At 35.5% G+C, this 25,291-nt stretch overlaps 1 protein-coding gene across 1 annotated transcript in view; it reads right to left on the bottom strand.

Moving 5' to 3' along the window:
- SLC25A21 (solute carrier family 25 member 21) overlaps window positions 1–25,291 on the bottom strand; it is a 264,449-nt gene that overhangs the window by 107,271 nt on the left and 131,887 nt on the right. The window contains exon 2 of the mRNA XM_075151638.1: window positions 9,499–9,547. Coding sequence (XP_075007739.1) covers window positions 9,499–9,547 — 49 coding nt within the window. The remainder of the gene's footprint in view (window positions 1–9,498; window positions 9,548–25,291) is intronic.

Here is a 25,291-nt window from a genome sequence, read left to right as displayed (position 1 = left end):
AGGCTGCTGAACTCAGCACTGGGATGGGGATTTCTGAGTGCTTGTACAGCAGTGACAGGAGGCAGGACATGATGGATGCAGACTGTAACACCTCATTTGGGAACTGGCTGTGATTTTAAGTGCTGGTTCTACCGAAGTCGTTTAAACTGCCTCCAGTACAGCCCTGGATAAAATGCTAGCAGTTCTCGTACCATTCCTCATTGCCATGAACTAGCAGATGAATAGGTGAATAGATCTCCCATGTCCAAAATAAATAAATGAGATTCATAAATGATGTACAGGATAGTCCACATTACATTGAGCGCTAAGACTCTTAGTGTTATTTCTTTCTCACTGTTAGAGTATAAGGGGTACTGAAGCAATTTACATAACTCAGAAAAGGTACATTACCATAAGTTATAGTAATTCCTTTTTTTTTTTTTTGACAGCAATACAATGGCATATCCCGAGGCTGTGGGAATCTAAACAAATAAAATAATTAAACACATCTATTGTGTTTAATAAAAACCATAACACATACTGTAATACTACAGGGTATTTTCTGTACAAATATGGCTATATTTTCCAGATCTGTCAGCTGACCCACATATCCAAAATTTCAAACTGAATTTCATTTTTGTCATGAAGATTTGGTTGTGGTTTCTGACTGGTGTAAATGCCCTGATTATCTGCAGAAATCGTGAGATATTACAAAGAGAATCCAAGTGTTTCTACGCTGTCTTTTATTTCTTTGGTAGGTTCTAACCAGAGAAGCAGCCGACAGTAAAACGAGCATATTTCAGAGGGCATTTAGTCCTAGGTTCTCTCCCTTTTCTTCCTTTCCCCATCAGACAGTGCAATGAAAAAAGAATTATTCTGTCATATCTATAAACCATGGCATGGTTCTTCCCTATAATTACAGTTTTGGAGCTCTTTTGTCACATTTGCCTATTCTGTCTAGAAGAGGGTTATTTGTAGCCTCATATTATGAAAGGAAATATTTTCATAAAATTAAGATAAAAACAAAAGGAAGGAAAAAAATTCAGAGCTTTCTTGGATTTAAACTGCGAGTGCACAATGTGCAGCCCATGAAATCATAAAATGCAGTCCACACCACTCTCTTGCAACTTGTATCATGAGGACACAGCTAATCAACTGCAGGTTTTTCCAGTGCTAGAGAACTTAAACATGAAGAAACTTCACTTTCTCTACCAAGGAAGTTGGCAGAGGAAGTTTCTTTACTATGCTATACCAGTACAACTAAATATATCTACGTACATTTATTTTTAAAACATGAAAATATATAGATGCAGACTATAGAAGGGAAACGCTCAGGCTCTTGTCATATTACAAGTTCTGCCCATGTAGTTGCCAGGAACTGTTTACATGAACTTTGTAAGTACTGGAAATCCAAACACAGAAAGAATATTGTGCTATGGCATTAGAATGAAAGCAAAATGTAAATTAAAGGGACCCAGAACGAACTATTTTAGCTCATTGTCCAAACTGGAGGAAAAGCAACATAACAAGCATAAAACTGTTAAGAGAACAAATACATGTTTACATTTTGCAAATGTCCATAGTCAAAAGGATTGTCACTAGTAGGATGGGTAATATTCAATACGTCTTTTAGCATGATTTCCATTTATTCCTAAGATCAACTGCACAAGGAATCATCTGTAAGGGTTCTATAGACAGAGCTGTGCTTGGGGTATGTAAAAGGACATACGGAAAGAGACACCAAAACAAAAATCTCAAACAAAATTAGATACTACATTTTGAAGAGGACTAAGGCCACTCCAAGTCAGCTTTGATCCAGCTTCCTTCCAGAAACCCAAAACACACCTTCTGCATCTACTGGACTGAGAAGAAAATACGCAAGAAAACCATCACACATTCCCTCTCATCAGTCCTGGTTCTCCCTCAGGCATTCTTTCTCTTTTGCCCTCTGTGGGAGACTGTCCACTTGCTACCTCTCCTGAGAAGCTCATCCCCTCATCTACTACTGCCTCTCTCTTCAATTCTCCTATGATGGCCTCAACACTTGCTTCCTGCACATAGAGCCATTTCTCTTCCTTCTGGTGTATAGGACTGGACAGCTGCACCCCTGTAGTATATAGATAGCTAATGAGGCATCTGGAGTTTTCATTTATTTCATTTTATTCACCTAACAACCTCAGAAACAAGGAAAAGATTCTTTAAAAGGGAAGTAGAGATTATTGTTGTGACTCAAGAAACTGAGGGTAGTTTTGGTATGGCCAGTGAAACGGCACAGATAACATGTAGCCTAAAGTATGGTATCATCATGCCATGCTGTCAAATGGAAATTGTTACTTTATGGTATTTCAGTTGTTTAAAAAAGCACCTACTATTTATTAAAAAAACAGAGTAAATGGCAGAATGCTTAATTGAAATTAAGGAAAAACTTGAGAAAAGAGATCTCTAGCATCTGATTTGATGATGTGCAAATTCAGTTTCTATCAAAGAAGGGATAGGATTATTCTAAAATCAAGAAACAATATATGTTATAGTTTTTATAAAAATCTACACTGATTTGAAATTAAGCAGTTCTGCCGTTTGATCACAAATAACACAGTATCACATGAGGAGATGATGAAGCTGCATTTATACAGTTCCTTTTATCCCAAAGGATCTTGACACTCTTTATAAAATATACATATGGTATGCCTATGAATACAAAAAAAAGCACATGAACAGAAATCACTTTGACCAGCACTGCAAATCAGAGCATCTGTTTAACAGTGCACATCAATATCGTTCTTTAATTCAGGGAAGGATTTAAATTGGAATAGTATATCTAGCAGGAATTATTAGCCCGTATGCCCTTATTAATTCCTAACAGATTGTACGTAGAAGGAAAACAAAGGGCAAATTACAGAGTCCTGGATCACATCCACATCCAAATTATTGTAAACTTGAGATAAGTTCTTATTATACAAAACTTGGATCTGTAAGGAAATATTCAAAGTATTTCAATGCTGAAATTCAAATGCCAAAAACAGAGTATACGCTACAATATGCACACAAACCCTATGAACAACTTGTACCAAAGGCCACTGATAAATCAAGTAAAACTAATCCCAGAGAAAAGCCTTGACATTTGGTTGAAATAAGGACATTAAGTTGAGTTGGTCAGGGATTATTTTTACTAGGGTTTTTTTTTCCTCAAAATGAAAAAAAAACCCCATTTCTCAGGAAACGATCAGTTTCAATACATTTTTATAAACTTCTTTTAGATGACAATGGATGTTGTTCTCTACATTTTCAACCCAAAACTTCTGTTTTTCTAGTTCAAAATTACTTAAAAGTAGTTGAAAAGAAAAAAAGAAATGGAAGAGAAAACTTCCAAAATCCAAAATTAATTAAATGAAGAGTTTCATTGGCCAAAAGTCATTGTTTTTCTAACAGTCTTCTGAGAGTTCAACTGTTCATTCCAATACAGAATTGTTTGGTATCCTGATAATTTTCCCAGGACAGGAAGACCATTTTCTGCTTAAAACTGTTACGAATCTAACTAGAACAGTTTGCATCAAGTAACATGAACTTAACATGGCCTGATGAGAACCAAGTGAGCTATGGTCATTTGGAAATGGTAACATCGTATAAGGACAATGAACTCTTCCTTAAACCAATGTTTTTCAGAAACAGGCTCCACTACTGCTCACTCAAACAAAAAAGACCAGAAATCAAAGAGGAATTAACGATATAAAGGAAGTAGCTCTTGCAAAACAACAGATGGAATGAGATCGGAAACACATGTAGTAAGCTGAACTTTTTTAATAAGACCAAAATGACAGAATTGGAACAAAGGAACAAAATGGATAAACACGCACACAAATCAGCAGAACAGTTGCTAACTAGAAATGGGTCTGTAATGCACAGTCCAAATCTGGATTTAGATCCCAAATTATTTTCTAAATATGGGGCTTTAGATTCATGGTGTTGGTCTAGATTTTTGCAGAAAGAGTGGCAAACCATAAAATCTTTACCATAACTAGATGAAAACTCTCTCCAAAGTTTCTAAGGTGAATTATTGGCCTCATTTTTTTAATGCTGATATTCTGGATCACACATACCGTGGAAAGTCAGTTCACATGAAGATTCTGATCTAATGCTAAATTGTATAAAAAGGTGTTAAAATAGAAGCAACATGGACTGCATCTTCCCCAGATTCTGCGAAAGGTGAGAAACAGCTTTAAAGAAAAAAAAGCAGGGAGGTTGAATAGATTGATCAGGAAATCAAGCCATATTTACTAACTTATTCTCCTGATAAATTGAAGTAAATGCTTTAGAAAGAATGCCTCCTGGGTCTCTCTTAGGCATTGCTTTCCAAATTGCACACCCATCCCAATGTGAGGCTATGTTATGAAGACACAATTATGGATGAAAATAGAAGAGATTATTTAAATAAAGAGCAAAAAAATTTAAAATAATCTGGAACTGTCATTATTTGAATTAAGCAGAGAAGTATTAAAACATTGCCTGTTGAATATATGGTTCATTTGTTAGGACACAAGCTACCCTGATGATTCTCCTGATAAAGTAATAAACTAGACTTTCTCCCAGTCCTTTAGGTGGTAGCTGGCTTATGATAACATTTGCCACTCTTCGAATACATTGTCTGGAAGTAAAAAACCCTTAATCCGCAAGTGGTATGAACTAATCTATCTCCACTGAAGTCAGCACAGATCTGGAGCACAATTTTGTATGTCTGACATGAGAGAAACCATCTTTCTTTCAAATATTTGTCTCAAAATGTATAGTGATGTCAAATTACTGCTAAAATGAAAGAGAGACATAAATGATTCGTCTAATCCACATAACATTTTTCCTGTTCACAGGACTTTCAGACACAAATCTTTTCAGATGCGTTATGTATTTGAAAGTTTTTGGTGATGTTTTGTTATTTTTTCTCTATTACTTGAAAGCACTTAATCATACATTTCTTCTTATGTGTTTTCTATTTCTATTGTCACATAGACAACTGTTAAAAAAAGTTACAAAGTATGGTTTCCATTTCCTAACTACACAATACCAAGTCACACCCAAAATGACTATTCCTACTTCAATATATGTTTCACAGTTTGTATGAATACTTGCAAAGGCAACTTTGAAATTTGTTTTCAAGAACAATGGAGTCACTAAAATTCAGCTGTATAAATATTGGTGATAATCAATGAAAAAGCTAAAGCACATGTAAAGGTAATTAATTTATAAACCTGAGGAAATATTAGCCAAATTAGTTCTAATTTTGTAATATCACTCTTGGTTGCATGCATTTTTTGAGGTGTTAAAATGTAATAGCAAGGAAAATTATATGTTAGCGCATGTAGTTCGAAGTTATCAAGCTCCTGAAAATGACAGTTTTATGCCAGCAACCCAGTAGTAGGGAAATTAAAAAAAAGAACAGTGTTTTTTCTGAAACTTCAAGCTGTTCAAGGCTATAGGACCACATCAGAACATAATCTGGAGCCATCAGACAAACCACAGTAAAACCTCCAGTTATCAGTCAGGCTTGCTTGACTGATCCCTCAAGCATTAGCATTCCCTTGACTTCAGACAACTCCCTGTAACTCCCTCCCTTTCAGTCACCAACTACACCTGGGAGCTGTTGCACAAGTATTAATATTACAACAATAAAATGTTATTAAGTTCTGAATTTTGTACATTTGCTTAAGCCAAAACATATTCCACTAGGACAAAAAAGATAAACTCTAACTGGAAAAGCACTTTACTATTTTTAATTTTAAGGCAATATATATGACAATGTTTTGTCCTGCGTATCATGATCTAGCATCCCCTTTTGGCATCTTTTGGTAAGTCTGATGGATGAAAACAACATTACAGCCCGCATTACACTTAAGACCCAAAAAAAGGTCTAAAATAAGCAAAACCAATTCTTTACCCAGACTGACACTTTAGAGCAAAGAAAGATCATCTAGGTTTCTTAATTAAAAAGTAGATCTTCTATGTCTTGACTGTATCTATATCAGAAAACTCTTACTTGCTACTGCTCTCCCTGCTCATACATAGGCACACACATAAACCCTTACCAAATTCTGTAAAACTTGTATTTAGGAGGACAAGAACAGAGATTCAGTACTTTATTTAATCTACAGATGGCTAAATTAATCATAAACGTAACTGATAAATAAAACAGCTAACAGAGTCTCTGTTATACTGAGACACTAAAAGTTTAGCACAATTTTTTTAATAGTCTCTCATCAGAAACTATACCAATATAGCTAGTAATTGAGAAAAAAAGCTTTATTTCAAAGAATAAGTGGGATTCATAGAGATAAAACAATGGATCATAGTTATCTCCATCTAGCTAGCTTTCTCACATGAGTTTCTTAAAGTAATGATCTTTGGTGTTCTAATAGCTAACAAAATAAAATTGTTTTCAAATGTACATTTAACAAAAAACACTCCATTAAGCATTTGGCTTGTCCATAGTTTATAAACATGTATTTTTTTATATATATTGTTCCTCCCTTGATGTGAGGAGATAAACAAGTCTAGCATTGTTACTGTAGAATAATAGAAAATTACTAAACACAGAAAAGATATTGCAAAATATTGTCACAAAAGAGCCAAACCATTTTCCAGGGTTTCAAAATAATCTCTGACAGGAACTTTCTTTTCTCCAATTTTTTATTAAAAACATACACACACACACAAAAAAAAACCCAATGAAGCAAAGATGCTAAGCCACCAGTCCACTAGATGTGAGCTTCTGGCATCATCCCTACCTCCTTCAGAATGCTAACTTAAATCAAATAAGATTCCACTAATTTGAAAAGGCCACGGGACTCTTTCCACCAAACAAACACTTTATAGAAAAAAGGCAGGAAACTCAAAACACCATAAAAATTAAGCAACAAATGGTGCTTTTATATATCCTTTCACCTAACCATAAGAAAAAAAAACCCAAACGAACCACCAAAACTGTAATAGCTGGAAGTGATTAGGAAATGACAGATTATCAATACCATGTTGGAAAAGAGTAAGTGCACTGCAGTACTTAGAGGCACTGCAACAAAGGAATAAAGTAAATGAAAAAGTATTAGAAAACATTCTAAATCCAAATTTCAGAATTAAAAACAATGTTTCATTTGAACTTCTCCAAGGCCATCAAAGAATTAATCTGCTATAGTAAATTTGGACCATTACAAAATGAAAGGAAGTAGCATGATGTTGGAAGGGAATGATGAATGAGATCAAAGGATATCCTATTCTTGGTTTTGTCATTAGCTTTCAAAATGTAAGTATTTTCAAGTACTAACATCTGCTAAGATCAGCGGAAAAGTTACTGCAAAATCTGTGTAATATCTCTAAATACATCTGCATCAACAAAACACAGAAAAACTATCACTTGGGTGCCGCCCACTTCTGCAGAGAGTTGCAGCATCTCAATGGAAGAGTTGAGTTAACTCAACTTCACTTAAAGTTTCTTCAAATGAAGAAATTTGCTTAATGGCTTTTGTACTTGATTCAGCCCCTTGGTTTCACCATGGTCCATAATCTGATTTCTCCTGCACACTGACTGTTCTTTCATTTTTTCCTGCTTTCTTCTTTAATTCCACTGTTTATGGACTCAGATTTCACATTGAAGGGTTTTTATTTTTTTTTTTTAATATTGATACAGCTTCACAAAGATCCCTTTACACTCTTTAATGCTTTCCATTTCTGGATCTCAGATGTGATTAGCATTTTCACTACTAAAAGTATGACAAAACCAGTAAAATCTGGAATAGAAATGGGGAAATCTGTCCTTGTATTCTGAGAGTCCACTGTATGCGTGGCTTCTATCAGAAAGCTCGAAGTACATCTGCTGATTGCCAGTTTATCAGAACAGATGTGCAATTAATGCTTTTTATGATATACGATATGTGGCATGTCCTAAATCATGAATGATTTTAAGGATATGTATTAAGTTCTTTCAACCAAGACTGGAGACACAAGGATGTGTAGGATGACAACCTCAAAGGCACCAAAGACATGAGAAGTAAATCACTGATGCTGCATTTATACTACAGAAGAACATGACTCCTGGTTTAGTACGAAGAGGAAAACTGGAAGAGGTAAACCCAAAACCTTGAAAGCTATAGGTAAGTTACAGCACAGCCTGCCAAAATGAAGTCACTAAAGCATATCCCATGAGGACCACATGACAGTGGAGCAAGACAGTTTTTTCTTTTAAATTTGGTCTTGTATTTGTTTTGCTTGTACCCTGTTGTTAATTTCAATCTTTTTATATAAACCTTATTTTAACAGCAAGGTCTCAGTGGTACTTGGAGGGGCAGAGAGGACCCTTGAAACTACCAGGTGTATTGTCTCTCTATGAATCAACATATTCCATATTATGAAGGCATACAGAAGAAATGCCTGAGCAAACTCCAAGCCCCGAGGAGTACCTACAGCACCTCAGCAGCAGTTAATGCGGATGGAGCCTGCATTACTGTCCTCTGGTGTTGGGCAATCACCACAGACAGATAGCCTCCTTCTCCAAAATGCAATAAAGGTATATCTCAATGTCTTAGGCAAAGCCCAGAATGTGATTTAAACAAAAATACATCCGTAACAAGCTCACACGTTGGCTAACTGGAACTAGAATCTAAAGTCATAATTGACTGCTTCAAGCATATTCCAGAGACCACAGCTATCCTCATCATTTGTTTGGGGCTGATTCATCTCCCAGTGAAGCTTTTCTGCCTACATGACTGAGACCTAGACAGAGCTACAGGATCAGTAGTATATGGTGATTATTGGCATTGCGTGTAACACGCATGGCATGAAAAGTTTTCTCCTCCTTATTGTATGCTGCTGCATTCTGGTTTGCTTTTCACGTATGGTAACACTCACTTATGAATTGATATGAAAACTAAAAAGCATAAAAAAAGCAAAAAGATATTCAAGAAACTAGAAACACTCTTCTTTTTCCATCTCAATAATCAACATTAAAAAAACCTCATCTGACCAAATTTTCCAGGTCACTTAATCATTTATACTCACATAAGCACAAATATTCAGAAAAGAAAATAGGGACAGATGAAAAGATAAAAAGAGATAGAAGCATGAAGTTACTTAGCTTACAGAGAGAATATGGAACACCTTATTTTATTATTTTTATCAGGTCTCAAAAATCTGTGAAAATTATTTTGGAGGCAACATGGTATTTCCCAATTACATATAAAAGCATTGTTGCATATAGTAAGCGAATTCAACTATAGCCTTCTTCATGTTATAGGATTTTGTTACAACATTAAAAATACATGTCATAAAACAGATTTAACACCTTTAGATGACCTCTAATCAGAAATATGTCATGCTATTCAAATTCCATCTGTCAAATGCTGTAGATACAGGTAAGTAAATATAAATGCCATTAAAGGCACATGTCATCTTACTTGGAGAAGTTCTAGCATTTTATTTTTTGACAGCTCCTAATTTGGACATCTTCCAGTGTCAACAAAACCTGTTCAAGCAGAATCTTACCTTGTTTTCACTACATCAAGGGGATGCATCAGGCAAATTTCTACAAGACCTATAAAATAATAATAAAAAAAAGGCCTAATAAACATTTGTACAAAAGGTAGTTTAATTTTCATTGACTCCAATAGTTTTTGAAGTTTGAAAAGTAAAGTAAAAAACTAAACGTATCGTTGATGATACAGTACTTCTATACCTTGTATATTAAACATCCTCTTCTGTAGTATATTGGAACCGTCAGGGATTTTAGACAGTAAATGGTGCTGGTTCTTCATTATAGTGGGGAAGGTGAGGACTTAAGCTACGTGATCAATTTAATCATAGTTTTTGCTCAGTTTTCTGACTTAAGAACAGCGGGAACATTTGACTGGCATCATAAATAAATACATTAAGTCTTGCTGAAAGTAGTGAAGGAAGGGAGTTCAGGTTGGCACTAGCTTCTTTGTCATACAAGACTAATCCCTAAAGACACTGCTATTATGCAAGACAGTGCTGGGGGCTCAGATGAATTTGATGCTAAAATGACAGCTGATTCCTGAGCTGGCTATCTGAGCTGCAGCCTTACTGGTTCTTCATCCTGGCCTGCTCTGTGCTGATGCTGATGCGTAACCCTGGCTTTTCCCCTTCCTGCTCCACCGCTCATCATGAGCGCTTAAACTCACATGCTGGGGACTTTCCATGTCCAAGAATGGAGGGTGTGAATAGCAAGGGAGGAATGCCAAGAAAGAAGAGATCTGGAAGATCCTGAACACATCTGCTACCACTGGCTTCAAAGTTGGTTCCGTTACTTTTTTCCACCCACCTGACGACACCCCATGAAAAGTCCAGAATTTTACCACCCACATTTTGCTGATGCTCCCTGGCATACGTCGCCCAGGGAGAACTTTCAGAGCATCTCTATATTTGCTTAAATTTTCTAGGTTTGCCTACTCCCCTGTCCATTTTGTATATCACCCTCATTCCAAACAACAAACATAAAATAAAAAGATGTATTTATAAGGATCACAGTAAAAGCGTATTTTTGAGATCTGTCAATGTGCAGAGATAATAAAATAAAAACAACTACACAAATCCTAAAGGATTTTGAAATACTGAGAAAATATGTATCTGTATGTCCAAGGTAGCAGATTATCATGTTTTTGAACTTTCTGTGCCCTGGTTTATTAAGACTCTTAAGCATCCACGGTCTCTTTTTATCCAGAATAATAAATTTAATGCTATAACATGCGAAAACAGTTTGCGAAAACAGTTTGCGAAGACTATACTTACAAACTTATGATGTTTGAATGCATTTATTTCATCTATTTAGTATTATAGCAAAAATAATTACAAATCTTTTGTAATACAGAATGTGTCTTTTGGTGATTTGTTTCAGGAAAGCATTCTTATTCAATTTAAAATATCTGCAAATTCCTTTCTTCATAGATACCATCCAGTCCCACTGAAATTAAGCACATGCTTATGTTCCACTAAATGCTCTCCTTGTTCAGATGTCACTTTCTTAAGGTGTGGATCTTGTCCTCTTATTTTAATGGCACAGAATGTGGCCAAGATCAGGGGTCACTAAAGCTAATAATCTCAAATACCTAAAACAATTTATTACATGCTAGGCTACTCAACTACTTTCTCTTTCTAAGCAAGGCAAAGAAATTACTCTAACACACACTGAAAATCTCATTTTGAAATGTTCCACACACAAACTATTGAACTAATAGAATTTGCATTTTGGCCCTATTCTTTGGCTGACTTGATGGAGAAAGACTCTTGGTGGGCTTCATGCAGGAACCAGGCTCTGCCTGGGTAGCGTACACTGCAGCATCAGAAACTTGAGTTCTTTTTTTCATTACTGAATATAAATCTAAGGAAGGCTTAAAGTTTCAAATTCCAATTATTTTAGAACTAATAAGTTTAGTGTTTCAAGTAGAACAGGAAAACTGTGGGGTTTTATTAAGTTTGTATAAGAAAGGATTAAATTCCAAAACATTATCTACTTTCTATTTCAACTTTATCCAAACTTTCTGAGTAATACAGGTACTTACCTAAGTAAGCCTTTTACACTGAACCAAAGCAGAGGGAAAATTCTCATTATAGTCAAAGGAGAGTTAGCCAATAAAAGCCACAGAGTTTTTAGCTCAGCCTATAATAAGTACCTATATTTAAAAATAACCATTTGTTTTCTGCCTGATATACTTCACATACTGAATACATATATTATTGATAATCATTATATATTTCTCTTGAGGAAGAATAATCTGTTTATATAACAACAAAGGACTGCAAAAGTTTTTGTATACAAACACAAGCAATTTTTGGAGTTAGTAACAGAAGGAGGGCATAAACTGTAATGCTAACATTCTCAACTAAATGTATCTGAACAGCAGTTTACATGAAAGTTAGTGAAGATGTTAAAATGTTTAAACTGAATTCTTGACATAAAATACTTGCTGAGAGTTCTAATTGAACATATACAATTTTCCTACTTTTCTATCATTCCACTCTAATATATAAAACTTGCAAAACATAAACCAGATAACCCCTTACACCTAGCTTCCTGCCACTGTGTTTGAATGACAGTATCAAGTTAATATTTATGACCATTATTTTGTTTTATTTTCTTTCCACTCCATGCAACATTGATTTCTTTTTCAGTTCTGGATAAAAGGAAGACAACATAAGTGATATCAGCCAAAGAATATTAATATTAGTAGTAAGGAGAGTCATTCAAAATGATGCAATTTAATATTTGTTTTATTTTTTTCTAGACAGCAAAAGCTGTCGTTATTTCTGAACAGGTATATTTATTGCTATAATTATTGCCCAGGAATGACTTCTATTTTACTAAAATAAGGCCAAATCACATGTCACATCAGGGAACACAGACTATAAGTTTTCTATCCTGATTCTCTCCCAAAATCTATAAACCACTCCAACAGCTGCCAACAGGTGCTTTGCAAGTGGAGCTGCAGTCGAATGTTTCAGTGCTGGCAGGGGGCATAGCCTATGAGTTTTTTCCTTTCCAACCACCCTCCTTTTCCAACTTCTCCTCCCCACTCCCCCCCCCTCCGTTTTTGATCTTCTACTCCATCTTTTCTTGGCAGATAGAGCCTACAGTAGGGGGCCAAGCATGGGGCCAGGGGTTGTTCACCCTATTCTGTTTTTGCAGCATTAATGTCCATTTTGGGAAAAAACTGTACAGTGCCAGAATTTGGCTCTATTTTCTTGGTCCTCATAGGATAATTTTTAATTCAGGCGTTTTTCCAGCAACTGAATCAGATGAATTCCAAGGTCCTTGGCAAGAGCTCTGTTTTGATAACATCAGGATTCTATTGGTTATCTGCCTTTCTCAGTCTTTCCTTTGTCTCATCATTTAATTATGCACTAGATTTTAAACTAGTTGTATAGTTACTTGATTTCACCAGATAGAACTCTTCAAAAGATGCTGGGATTATGACACAGCTCTCTGAAGAGCACCAAAAGAATGCACACTGTGCAATACACTAATGGAACAGCTACAAACACAAGCTACATTTTTCCATCTACTATAGTAGTCATGCAAATCATTACAACATCCTACTTGATAGCCTGCCCAGAAAGTGTGGTGGCCTTACTAAATTACAAGCACTCTGAGATGTGCTCAATAAAATAAAATATATTGCTCTTTCTTTAGCTAATGTTCATCAGCTTTGTGACAAATTCAATTAGCACTATGAAAATCTAATTTGCTGAACAGCTATATCAGTCTGCAATATATTTTAACTTGTCACACTGTAAAGACTACTGTTTACAAACTTTATTTTCATGATAAAGCAGTTAACATAGCTACAGATAGATTGTCCAAAAACATATTCTAATCGTCCCATTGGGCCTCCTTGGTGATGTCACATGTGAACTAACCCAGAGTGATTTATGATGGCCTAATTATGTTTAAAACAACTCAGATCCAACTAGCTGAACAAGAGCCCAAAGGAAATATAGGAAAGAACAATTACTAGGTCAGTCCAACATTTGTTGTCTTCTGGGTGGGAAAACATTCCTTGTGAAAACTGGATACTAACCATAAAACAAGACATAATCAAAATGTGTGTTGAAGAAATAAGCAGCTGTCATCATTGACATCGTCTGAGCGTACACAAGTGGAATATCAACAACCGAGAATGGAGTCCAGAATTCTATTACGTAAAACATTCTGCTCATTAACTGAGCCCATGGAGGGAATAAAATGACAGAAAATACTGACCCCCAAACCAACCCTCCTCAGCAGAGCATTTTCCTTTTTCCAACTAACATCTTCTTGTTTTAAATTGCTTTCCATTATGGATTACATTACATTTCCCTGTACAAGATTCACACTTAAAATTTCAAACTGGCAATCTTCATATACATCTCTTCAATGCAAACATTTTGGTGACTGGTGGGTATTTTGAATTCCTTTGCTCTTTGTTCCTCTATTCCATCACACACACAAATCTTGTATCAATAATCATACAACATGGCCTGACAATACTATGACTCTGTTTAAAACGTGTTCTAATTATGCATCTGGCAAAAAGTGAAAGTTTGAGATTTCAGCAGCACAGGATTGTAACTCTCCTCATCTTCCCAAATGTTTCCATACTTCGTCTATTCACTGAATAGGGAGAAAAAGAATGAAATCTAGCTAACAGTACTTGCTAAATAGCACAGATAAAAATAGAATCATTGTGGCTTTGGTCATCCTTAGGAGACAAATTCTTGCCTTCAGCTCTTCTTTGACCCTCAAAGCTATGAACTGAAAAGTGTGAAGTGCCTGTAATACACACTGATTTGTGTTTCAAAGAAACCTGAGTAGCTCACCCTCTACATGTTTTCTGCATAATACACCCTGAACACAGATTCAAGAGATGTAGAGCTTGATCCATGCGTTAGTTCAGACAACCCCCTACAGCGTAGAAGTCATTATGCATCGTCCTCCCCTTGTTACTCATTTCCCTGGAATAACACAGTCATTGGAGAAACACAACAGAAAGGAGAACTGGTCATGCAAAATGTGGCAATAAACACATCAGGCACTGTATATTGTATAGCTGGAACAGTTGGTATTTATTTTGGCTTCTACATAGATATAGTTATAATATAAGAAATGATCATAAATATTTTATGCGTACTATGCATTTCCTTCTGAGAATATATGTCTGACAGAAAGAATCTCGTGTTGATCTTTGTATCCTAATAAAAACAATGACAAATTCCTCTTAAACCTTCTTGTCTGTTGGCTAAAACACTTTATTTGACAAGATGAAGCATGGAACCTCTTCCGGATTGCAACAGCATTATCTGAAGAATAATCAATGCCTGGAAAAAAGTATCCCTGCCATCAGTTCTACACAGGCTAATTTCTATTAGCCTGCTGTCCCACTCCATCTTCACAGACGCATAAAGCTTTTACCTGTTCTGTAAGGGTACATCTCCCTCAGAAGAGTCCACAAAATGCTAGGTTCACTGTGATATGTGTGGCAGCCAAGGCCCACTCCTTTCCTAGGCAGGCAGTCACATATTGTACCCGTCTCAATTGTAGTATGGTGTCAAGAAGGCTCCAAGGAAAACTATACAGCAGTATGCATGGACTATGCTGGAAAAGATCTACATATTAGCCTTCACTTAAGACAGTGACACTTACTTTAACTCTTGCCCAGGGTTCTATTTAGCGACGTGGTATGGGATTAACTAACTGTACCCTGGAGCTCCTCACAAACATTAATTAACCTTTTAGGTAATGAGCCAAATCAATGTTTTCCTTAGAAACTGTGGAGAAATGGAAAGTTACTCCAAAAAGTACTCCATAATGGCAATGCTGCATTCATGAGTCATTCTTCCTTAGAGACCTTGTCTACACTGAGAAAATATTCTAGAAAACATGTTAATTAAACAAGATGTTGAATATGATTTTTCCCTTGGTGTGGACAAGGATGTCCGTGTTCAAAACGTGTTAGCTGATCACAATTAATCCCAGGAGGAGCTCTTGGTTTACCATTGTTACCTAAGGCATTTTAGAAGAAGGCTTTTGCGTACCTACAGGAGGAGCTGGGTCGTGCTCAACATCTTGTTAGGTAACAGGTTAGATGCAACCTGTCAGCATAGCATTGCTATCTGGAAACTGAGGAATAGCAGGATTGGGAACAGCGATTATCTTGCCTTCAAAAAACCCCAGGACTTCAGCAGCAGATGGAAATTTCTGATGTTTGACCTTACGTAGCATTTGTGCTAAAAGTGGTCAGTGATCTTGGCGCTCCCTCCATGAAAGCAATTCAGCCTGTGTTGAATTCAAAATGGTTCCTTGATTGTATATAGCAAACTAGCATTTTAATCTTCAAGGTTTCAGGTAAAGGTTACTCAAGTGCTGGAGAATCACATCCTAGATGTGTGGAAGACAGGAGCTGGAAATGAGTGTTTCGGGCAGCATGTCATCTAGACTGGCTGTTGCTCAGCTGTAAATCCCCTTCAGCTTCCCAAGTCCCAATCCACAGACCTAGGAATGTGCTCATGCTCAATACTCCCATCAGACAGTTCAAACTGCTCATCTTTGGTGCTGACAATGCTTACCCAGTATCTGCATGATTTCCCTGCTCCCTCCCCAGCTAAAGAAAGCATTATTATCACCAGATGGTAAACTGTTCAGTTCTATTGCAAATATAAGAGAAAAGTAATTATATTCTATCATTTTTGCTGAGCTTGAAAATTGGGTTACAGCAGTTAAGTGAATAAAGACAGAAAATGGTATGGAACTTTTTAAATAGTCATGCCATGAATACAAGATACTCAAACCTAAGTTGTGATTACACCTAGGCACACATGCATAAACCTTTATATGCCTTTGAAAGGGCAAATTTCACCTTGTGATAATACATGCATATACAAGTACTGAGAGGTTATTGGAGTAATAAACCAACATTTGCAATGCAGCATTTGTCAATAAGGAACATATTGTGAAGGTCTTAATGTTTGTCTTGATGTCCCAGGTACTTTGTTAAAAAAATGAAAAAATAAAGCTTGTTTAAAAAACTAAGATTATTCTTATATTTTAGTTCCCTTTTTGACTTATTTTTATTGGATCTTTAAATTAAAGAGAAATGGTCCTATCAAGTTATTGAACTTCCCTTTCACGGTAGTTCTACCATAGTATGGGCTTTTTTTTTTCAGTCTAACACACAGCCAAGCTGATACATGTAGATTCAATGTGAGTGGAACAGGTGTAAGTATGCTAGCCAAAACCATGGGTCCTCAATCCACAATATGTACCTATCTTCTATTTAGCAGAATTCTGTAATAATTTACCAATATATTTCCTGCCTCTGGGTAAAAAACATCTAGCTTTAATGTTTAAAGTATGCATGCAAACTACTCTAAATTTAGCACAAATTTATTCATTGTTTGCTTTTCACAATGTTTTTGGCACAATCAGTCAAATCAGTATATTATGCTCATGCTGCCAGGAATAACCACATCTTTATACTTATTGTTGCCTAGAATACAGCTCAGCGAGTCTTTTAACGTGCTTCAATTAAACTGCTCAATGCTCATTTACATTTTCTGAGTATTGTTTGCTGAGTAAAACCAAAGGCCATCTTCCAGTTTAATTTGAATTTTTTATTTGCTGCTTATTTTAAAAAGAAAAAATTAAGTCCTTGGTTCACAGGCCTACCAACTTGATTAAATTCACGTCTATGACTTGACTGCAGAAATACTTATATATCTGCCATTAGACAAATCTATGACAATTTGGAGGATCAAGTTAGTTTTAAATTATGTATAGTTAAATACATCAGTAGTAAGACTAGGAGGAAATGTCAAATCACCCAGGAAAAATCAGTGGCTAGTCACAGAGGATCTACTACATCTATATCTCTTTGGAAGAAAGGTTCTTCCAGAGTCCAATAGCATATAGCACTTTCATAGGCAAGCAATTCCAACTGCACTACTCACATAGAGCCTTTTTGAGGTAAAATGCCATGTAGAAATGTTCTTTTTATGGTAAGACCTATGAAATTTGCATTTATGGCATAGTCAAAAAGGCAGTCGACATGAACATTTTAAAATTCCAGACTTTTCACATCTTTACTTGATTTTAAAATACCAAAGCTGTTCCAGTGGGGCTGAATACCATGGAGAGTTTGATTATGCAGTCAAACAATGCAACATTTAGGTACTGACAGAAAAGATAATGGAGCAAAACACAGCTCACAACATAAAAAAAAGCAAATATTTTCTCTAAGTTCTTAAATACTATTGAGGCACTATGGCATGTATCTCCAGAATTCACCATTTAGAATGTTACAGGAATTTGCTTCACCTTAACTTCCATTTCAATTCCTATTTACAAAATAAATTAAGATATCAAACAATTCTCAAAAAATATACTGAGTTGGACTTCTGGGCAAAGTCACTTTTTCCAAAATGACTAGCAATAAAAAGTTGTTTATATAGCTAACTAATTTTTTTTTTCTTTGTTTAGTCTTTCTACATCCTTTACTGATGTATTGACATTAATGCTTGGACTTATAAAATAAACATTTGCAATTTACAAACTTAAATATCTGAGTCTCCAGACACAAGTGAAAGGCTATATATTGTGTAAATTCTCCATAAATTCTTCAGCAAGTATTATGTGCTATTATGTCACTCACATATGACATATTCTTTCCATCATGTGTGTCCAAAAAGGAAGTTTTTTAAAACATGATTGAAGGGACAACTGAGGTCAGCACTGGGTTACACGATGTTTGTGTCACTACAGCTTTAGATATTTCAATGCATATTGAATCAATATTCCTGCAATGAAAATGTGTAACCTATATTTTCTTTGCCGTTATAGTAAAATGCTTCTCAATAAACTTGTTTTCATAAGAAGTTTGCTCATTCCTATGTCCCAGAGCTGTTGTAATCTTCATTGCTAATGCTGATCTAAGAGCATGGACATTATTCTATTTCTTGACACATTTAAAGTTCTCTAATGAATAAAGCAAACAGCTTATGGCTGCTTGGACTGTCACTCGATTGCCCCGGAGGGCTTTAATGTCTTTAAAATAGGCCTCCTAGTTTGTATTTAACTACCTTGTCCACAGAGGTCTGAGGGGTAGAGCAGATCAAAGATGTGCTGGAAACATAAAAAGCAGCTGTCCTTCATTTACCTTTAATTAGCTACATCTGACCAGATTCTTTACGAGCTCTTTGTCACACATTCAACAGTCTATAAGCCTTCTGACCTCTCCTTGAGGACTGTACCGTTACAAGTTTCAACAAAATGCAAATTTAAAATATTAAATACAGGACTTTGAAAAAAATCTTTGGTCTCACTATGGAAATACTACCTGAGGCAATATTATTGTGGATTTATCTGCAAAAGCTACAAACTGCTCAGTATTTGGAGGGTCAAAATGGAATGGTTCCTGAGCTTAGATTTAGTTATTTATGGTTCTTTGTGTACTACTCAACATTGCAATGAGTAAATATCACACAACAAGGAATCCTAAAGAAAACTGAAAGGCAAGCAAGCACGTCTTTGGCTAGCACAGTATGCAGCACTTCTAGGAGCTGTGGCACTCTTTATAAGGAAAGTCACATACCTGCCATCCCCAGTACCCTTTTTTTACATAGATCCCATTACTTAGAGACCTCTCTACTTAGCAGAGAATGCACACCAATTTCCAGTAGGACTTTGACTAAGGAGGAAGTTCTGTCATTGCTGCAGGATCAAGAAGCAGTTCTGGTATGTTACAGCCCAGTAGTCAGGGCTGCACTAAATGTTTGTATCATTAAACTACGGCCCTTATGGAATAAAAAAGCTGTTTAACACAGTAGCTAGAGTGTATGCTAAATTACTCCAGTTATCGGTACTTGGTCACACAGGGCATTATACAAAGCCACTGAGGTGGATGGAGAGCACCTCTTCAAATTCTCTGGATTTTGGGTTAGGTCCTTTCACAAAGGATTAGCTAACAACAGAAAAAACTATATAGAAGATACATATACAAAGTAGAAAGATTTCGAAAACCAGTTCTGTAGTCTAAACTATCCCTTGATCTCTTTCTCTGTATGTAATAGCAATTTGTAACCTCCATATTCTTTTCCAAAATGTCAACCTTTTAGTTTTCCCTAAGAAAGTTTTAATTAATCACATCTCCAAGTTAGCACACTTTCAAAGACAGTAATGGTGAGGTAAATAAACAGTCAAGTAGCCTGCCTCAATATATGTACAGTAGCTAGCAAGCAGGTGTGGCTAGAAGCCAAACTCTACTCTTCAAGAAAAGTCTATACTATGAGCAGTATGCAGAAGTAACTTTTTCCCAAACTATGAACCTTGAGGGATTATTGTTATACCCCAACTTTACTCTTCACAAAGTTATTTTCTAGTATCGTACAGAGTATTTGACCCACACTGTATAGTTGAAAGCTAGACTTATTCATCACTTATTTCAAGAGGCATGCATCTTTCATCTTTCACTTAAGAGATTTGATTTAAAACAGGAGTCAAATCTACTTCCATACATAACTAAAGGAGAAACATGCACAAACAAAATAAAATTAAGGGGATTTAAAAACCAATTTGACATGCTTAATTTTGTCACATACTTCCTAAAGTTAAGAATAATTGAATAGTTATTAAAGAGACATGGATTTTTTCCCTCTTTTGTACCATCAATATAAACACATATTGAAGTATCTAGATATATGAATAATGAAATGATAGTACCAGTTCCCACTCAGGTGAAAAAAGCAAACAGAAATAGAAATATTAATGCTGAATGTATAATATAGATAATAGTAATTTTCTGTGCATTACTCAATGTTACACTGAAAATATGTAATCTTTGACTGGGATACTTCTGAGGCCCAAAAATTTCAGACTAGAACTCTGTACAGAGTTAAAGGTCAAAGACAAGCTTGCCCAAAGACAAACCTAACAGCAGGAATGGAAATGTTCCTAAAAGATTACCATTACAAAGCACTTATATAATGTAGAGTAAAACCTTATTTTTCTTCTGAATCAATGAACATAAATCATTCTTCTGGGTAAAAATATACAAAATAGTTAAATAAAAACACATGAAAATTTTGTCAAAAATATACACACAAGACGTATTTGAGACCCTTAGAGCAGCCTGCTTTGGAACAGCTGCTGAACAAAACAATGCTATGAATAAATAGAAGTGCAAAAAATGTATGGTGCAGTCTCTTTCTCTGGGGTGAACCATCCAGGCACAAAGTGACCAGCTATCCTAGGGTGAGCCTCTCCCTTATTTTCCTCACTAAATTTCAATGGCTTCAATTTCATGCTTGTATGAACAGAAACTTTCAGAAATCTCAAAGAAGAACAAATCCTGTTTGTATCTTTTGTTCACAATCTATGAGTAATACTTTATACAAAATATACCCAAGAATAAAGTGTATATGCTGTAAAACACTGCTTATGATTATGAACTTATGTTTCAAATCAGTGATGTTACCCCACATGTAGTATATGGAAATACATGGAACTTGGCAAAAATAATAGCAATTTGCCATTAGGGGAAAGCTCTATTGGATGGCCATTGCCTGGAAAGTGAGACAACTGACCAAAAGCAAAAACTTCAGAATTAGCTTATAATGAGATGCAGGTTTGAACAATTGCTGTACCTTAGCATATCAAATTGTGTCCATTTTAGTTTTGCAAAATGGCTTTCTAGCACTGTCTTGGCTAATCTGTATATGAATGGCTTTTCTGAAAAAGTTGTGGTTCCCATCAAGACAGCTGTAACAGTTTTTTTCCAACTTCTCCACTAGTTGCTGCAATGTAAACTGAACAATCCCTGATTTTTCCATTGGTTGTGAAACAACTCCATGGATGATAAGGCTTCATAAAATTTTAATGAAAACCTAAACTATCTTTAGTTCCCTGCCTAGTGAAAACATATTTATAATACAATCCAAAAGTATAGGTAAACTACTGTTGTACAAATGTCATAAGTCAATGCCAGATGGCTACTGAAAAATTTTCTTAAAACAGGCTTTTTACTGTTTAACAATGAATACTACTTAAAAGCATATTTAAGACAATGTTTTTTCCCATTTCAATTGCTATAATTTAGACTCAAATTACATTTTCTTCATTCCTCTTAATCTTTAATATCAAAAATTAAACTTAATGGGATTTTTCCACTTTACTGGGGAAAACAAAAAGTGACAAAAGTATAACTGTACCAAAACCAGTTACACAACAGAAAACCTTCATCTTCTACAGATCCAAAATTAGCTATTTCACAAATGTGGCTCCATGTAGTAAATATTTCACTTAATTAAAAAAACCCAAGCGTTAAGGCTGTAGAAGTTCAGATTTTCATCCAGTGTTTGAATATTCCTGAGATTTTCAAATACATTGTTCGTTGTTTTTTTTTGCTTCTATCAGTAGTTATAACACTACACAATGACAAAAGAATATATTACTGTTAAAATTAGGTTGATTTAGTACCATTTTAAGATTTGGGTTTTCATTTAAAATTTTGTACTTATCATTTGCAGGCAGTGCTCATCAATTTCATAGTACTTTACACAGGTAACTAGAAATTGAATAATTTTGCAGTACAAAAAAAAAAAAAATCTCATCTTTGATTTGTTGCTCTCCTAAATTTCCACTGAAACTTGTAAAGATTTTTTTTCTACAATGGAGAAAGGATCAAATTCCAAACGATGTCTCAAGACGAATATATTCAACCTTCACGTATCAAAGCAAAGTAGTATTGCAGTAGGCATAGTTCTGCAAAGAGATCTAAAACTATATGCATCTTTCTTTTTCTTCTCCAATGTCCCACCAATATTAATAACACTTACTGTAGGATTACAATACCAATATTAATCCCAATTACAAGATGAGGCCTAAAACAAGTGCTTTGTATAAAAAGGTATTCAGTATCCAATTCTCTGCTTATTAAAATGGAAGCAGCTTCCTAGCATTTCAGAGAAGTCTGCTAATGTATACCAGTAAGGAACTGGATTCTTAGTGCCAAGGCTACTAAAACACAATGACTGATTATCAAGTATCTTTGGATAGAATAAAAAAAAGAGATAAAATATTTTCTTGAAAGTGACCTGTATACACAATGCTGTCAAATATTCTAGGGTCTTCTACAGCTTGCATTTTTTTGTTGAATTCTATGTTGTGGCAACAGGTGATGACAGCACCACTATTTTGTGTTATTTTAGCAGTCACTGGTCTTCCCAGTATTTTTCACCGCTCCCATTTGCTGGCAGTATATCATGGCAAAGTTTCAAGAGAAATCTGCTATGAAGCTGTGTGTTAACTGGGAAATGTCAACATGCAAAGCCATGTCTAGAATTAACCTGTCTTTAACATTTTCAGGCACCCACACCCTCTCTTCTTTCCAAAACTTAATTACATCAGCAGCTTGCCAGCATTAAAAAAAAAAAAAAAACAAACAAAACACCAAAGAAGAAAAAGATGGGGAAAAGGTGTAGCTGTATTTAACAGAAAGATAGAGCAATAATCCTCCAACAGAGGCGCAGAGGCTGGTAATGCTGAACTTGCCAAGAGACAAATGTCTTAAAAACATAAATACCACCAGCTGAGAAGGAATAATTTTCCACTGAAAGTATGAGGACTTACCACCACCGACTGTATTGATAGATATTTCCAACTTCTTCCTTTGAGAAAATATCTGATTGTTATTGGTCAGGGAGCAAATGCCCTTGTTCTGGTATGCTGAAAGTAATTATGAATTCCTAAGGATCCTTTCTCACAGAAGATGCGTTTCCCCCACTAAGTTTTATAAAACGAGATTTTTTTTTTTCAGAACAAAATGAATCCACAAAACAAGTAAGGATTCTATAATCCCCTTGTTTCTTTCTTTAATACAAAATCTAATCACTGACAGGTGGTCAATTACATGTCAAGTAAAAAAGGATAACTCTAAGTCTCAATACAGCTACGGTGTTTTTTTAGAGGGACTTCATCACCTGTAGAGAATGTCTCTGCCACGGCATAGTGGGCCACACTACTGTTGATGCTAATAGGGAAGCTCTATATCCCTTAGTCATGTCCATCCTTTCCTTGCAAAAATATTTGTATCAGAGCCAGGTCATGTAATGCAATCAGCATCTGAAAAGTATTCTACAGATCCAAGTTTTTGGCATCTAAACAGTGGATATCCTGCAGTGCAAAGTCAACCCTTCATTGTCCAAATCTCTCTTCTCTCCACATCATCTTAATAATCATTAAAAAACCCCAGGAACATTAGAGTTCCTATATACTGCCAAGTTCAAGTATTGTTCTCTTGTCAAGCTGTTAGGAACAGGTAGACCTGCAAAATCCACTCTGTAAGGATCAGAACCAGCTTGAGTGTTTGCAGGAGGCCAGTGATGACATATGCTTCTTCTACACTATGACATCAAAGAAGCAAATATTGTCTGCAAAGTTCCTAAAGACACTTTACATTATTATTGGAGGACTGTGACTAAAAGACTCAACTAATCCATTTAATTCCTTTTTGCTACCTTGTTATGTCTATATTTGCAATTAATTAAGCACAACAGAAATGGGTGGCAAGATTAAAGCAATTACTGCTGAGGCCTCAAAACACCTACATTACATACAGTCTTACTTAAAACCAGATTTTGTCTTATCCTTTGGTTTGGACCTCTTGTCCCTGTTAGGGTTTGGAGAGTGCTTGGTGAACTGACAGCAGAGCAGCCAGTTTCATTCCCTTCAAAGGAATCTAGTTCATCTTCACCATACTGCTCTGTGCACTGAACCACACTTCTGCTCCAAAGTAAAAGGCCAATGTAGACACAGCCTGGTATAACCTTCATGTTGACACGAGCCTCCATTAGTTGTCCATTAGAGCTAGACAGATTACCTTGTGTCCTGGTTTTGGCTGGGATAGAGTTAAATTTCTTCCTAGTGCTGTGTTTTGGTTAAACCACGACACTTTGTCAAGTATCTGTACAGCTTTTCAAGATTCTTCTGTGTAACTCAAGGATATGAGAAATGGGCAAAACAAGGTAGAACAGAAAGAGAACTTAAGAAGACTAAGAGTCAATAAAATATCACAAGACACATCAGAAGTTTGTGAAGACACACTTCAAACATTATAATTAAAATATAAAGTTGGTTGAAGGAAGATTTATCTGTGGGTCAGATAAATGGAGAGCATCTCAATATGAGAATGTGAGATCCATAAGGGAACTCAAGAAACTTTAAGAACTATATCAAAAGTGCATTTTTCGGCATTACTTGCTTTCCAGGATCTAAGTACCGATCTTTTTCTAAAGCGCAAAGATAAGATTGAAAGCATCTGTATGCATGTCAGGATGATGGCTAATATAAATATTCTCTAAGACAGTTTACAATAGATACACAGAATATAGTGTCATGTAAAAGAAATATGAAACTTTCAGGGCAAAATGCTAGACTAAGAAGAGCAGAATGAAGGACGGAACACAGTAAGTTTATTCTCTGCACTCTTCTTCCCACATAAACCTTTTAAGTAGACTATCAGTGGAGTTTATTAAGATTTTCAGCCAAAAACTCTGGTGCAAAATTTTAATATTTAAAAAAAATTTGAAAATTTATAGTGTCACCTAGTGTTTCATATCTGAGAAAAGGCAAAAATATATGAAATATTTGACACATTACATTTCAGTACTTTAAAAATGAAACATTTCAGAAATCCGTTTACTGTGAACATTTTCAATGACATGAAATTTTTTGTCTACAGTTTTGGTTCACTGAAAATGTAGGGAAAAGGGTTTTTTTATGAAACAAAGAAAAATA

This window comes from Calonectris borealis, chromosome 5, assembly GCF_964195595.1.
Source record: "Calonectris borealis chromosome 5, bCalBor7.hap1.2, whole genome shotgun sequence".
NCBI lineage: Eukaryota > Metazoa > Chordata > Aves > Procellariiformes > Procellariidae > Calonectris > Calonectris borealis.
The sequence above is the reverse complement of the archived record's forward strand: the minus strand, read 5'-3'. Positions and strand labels throughout refer to the sequence as shown.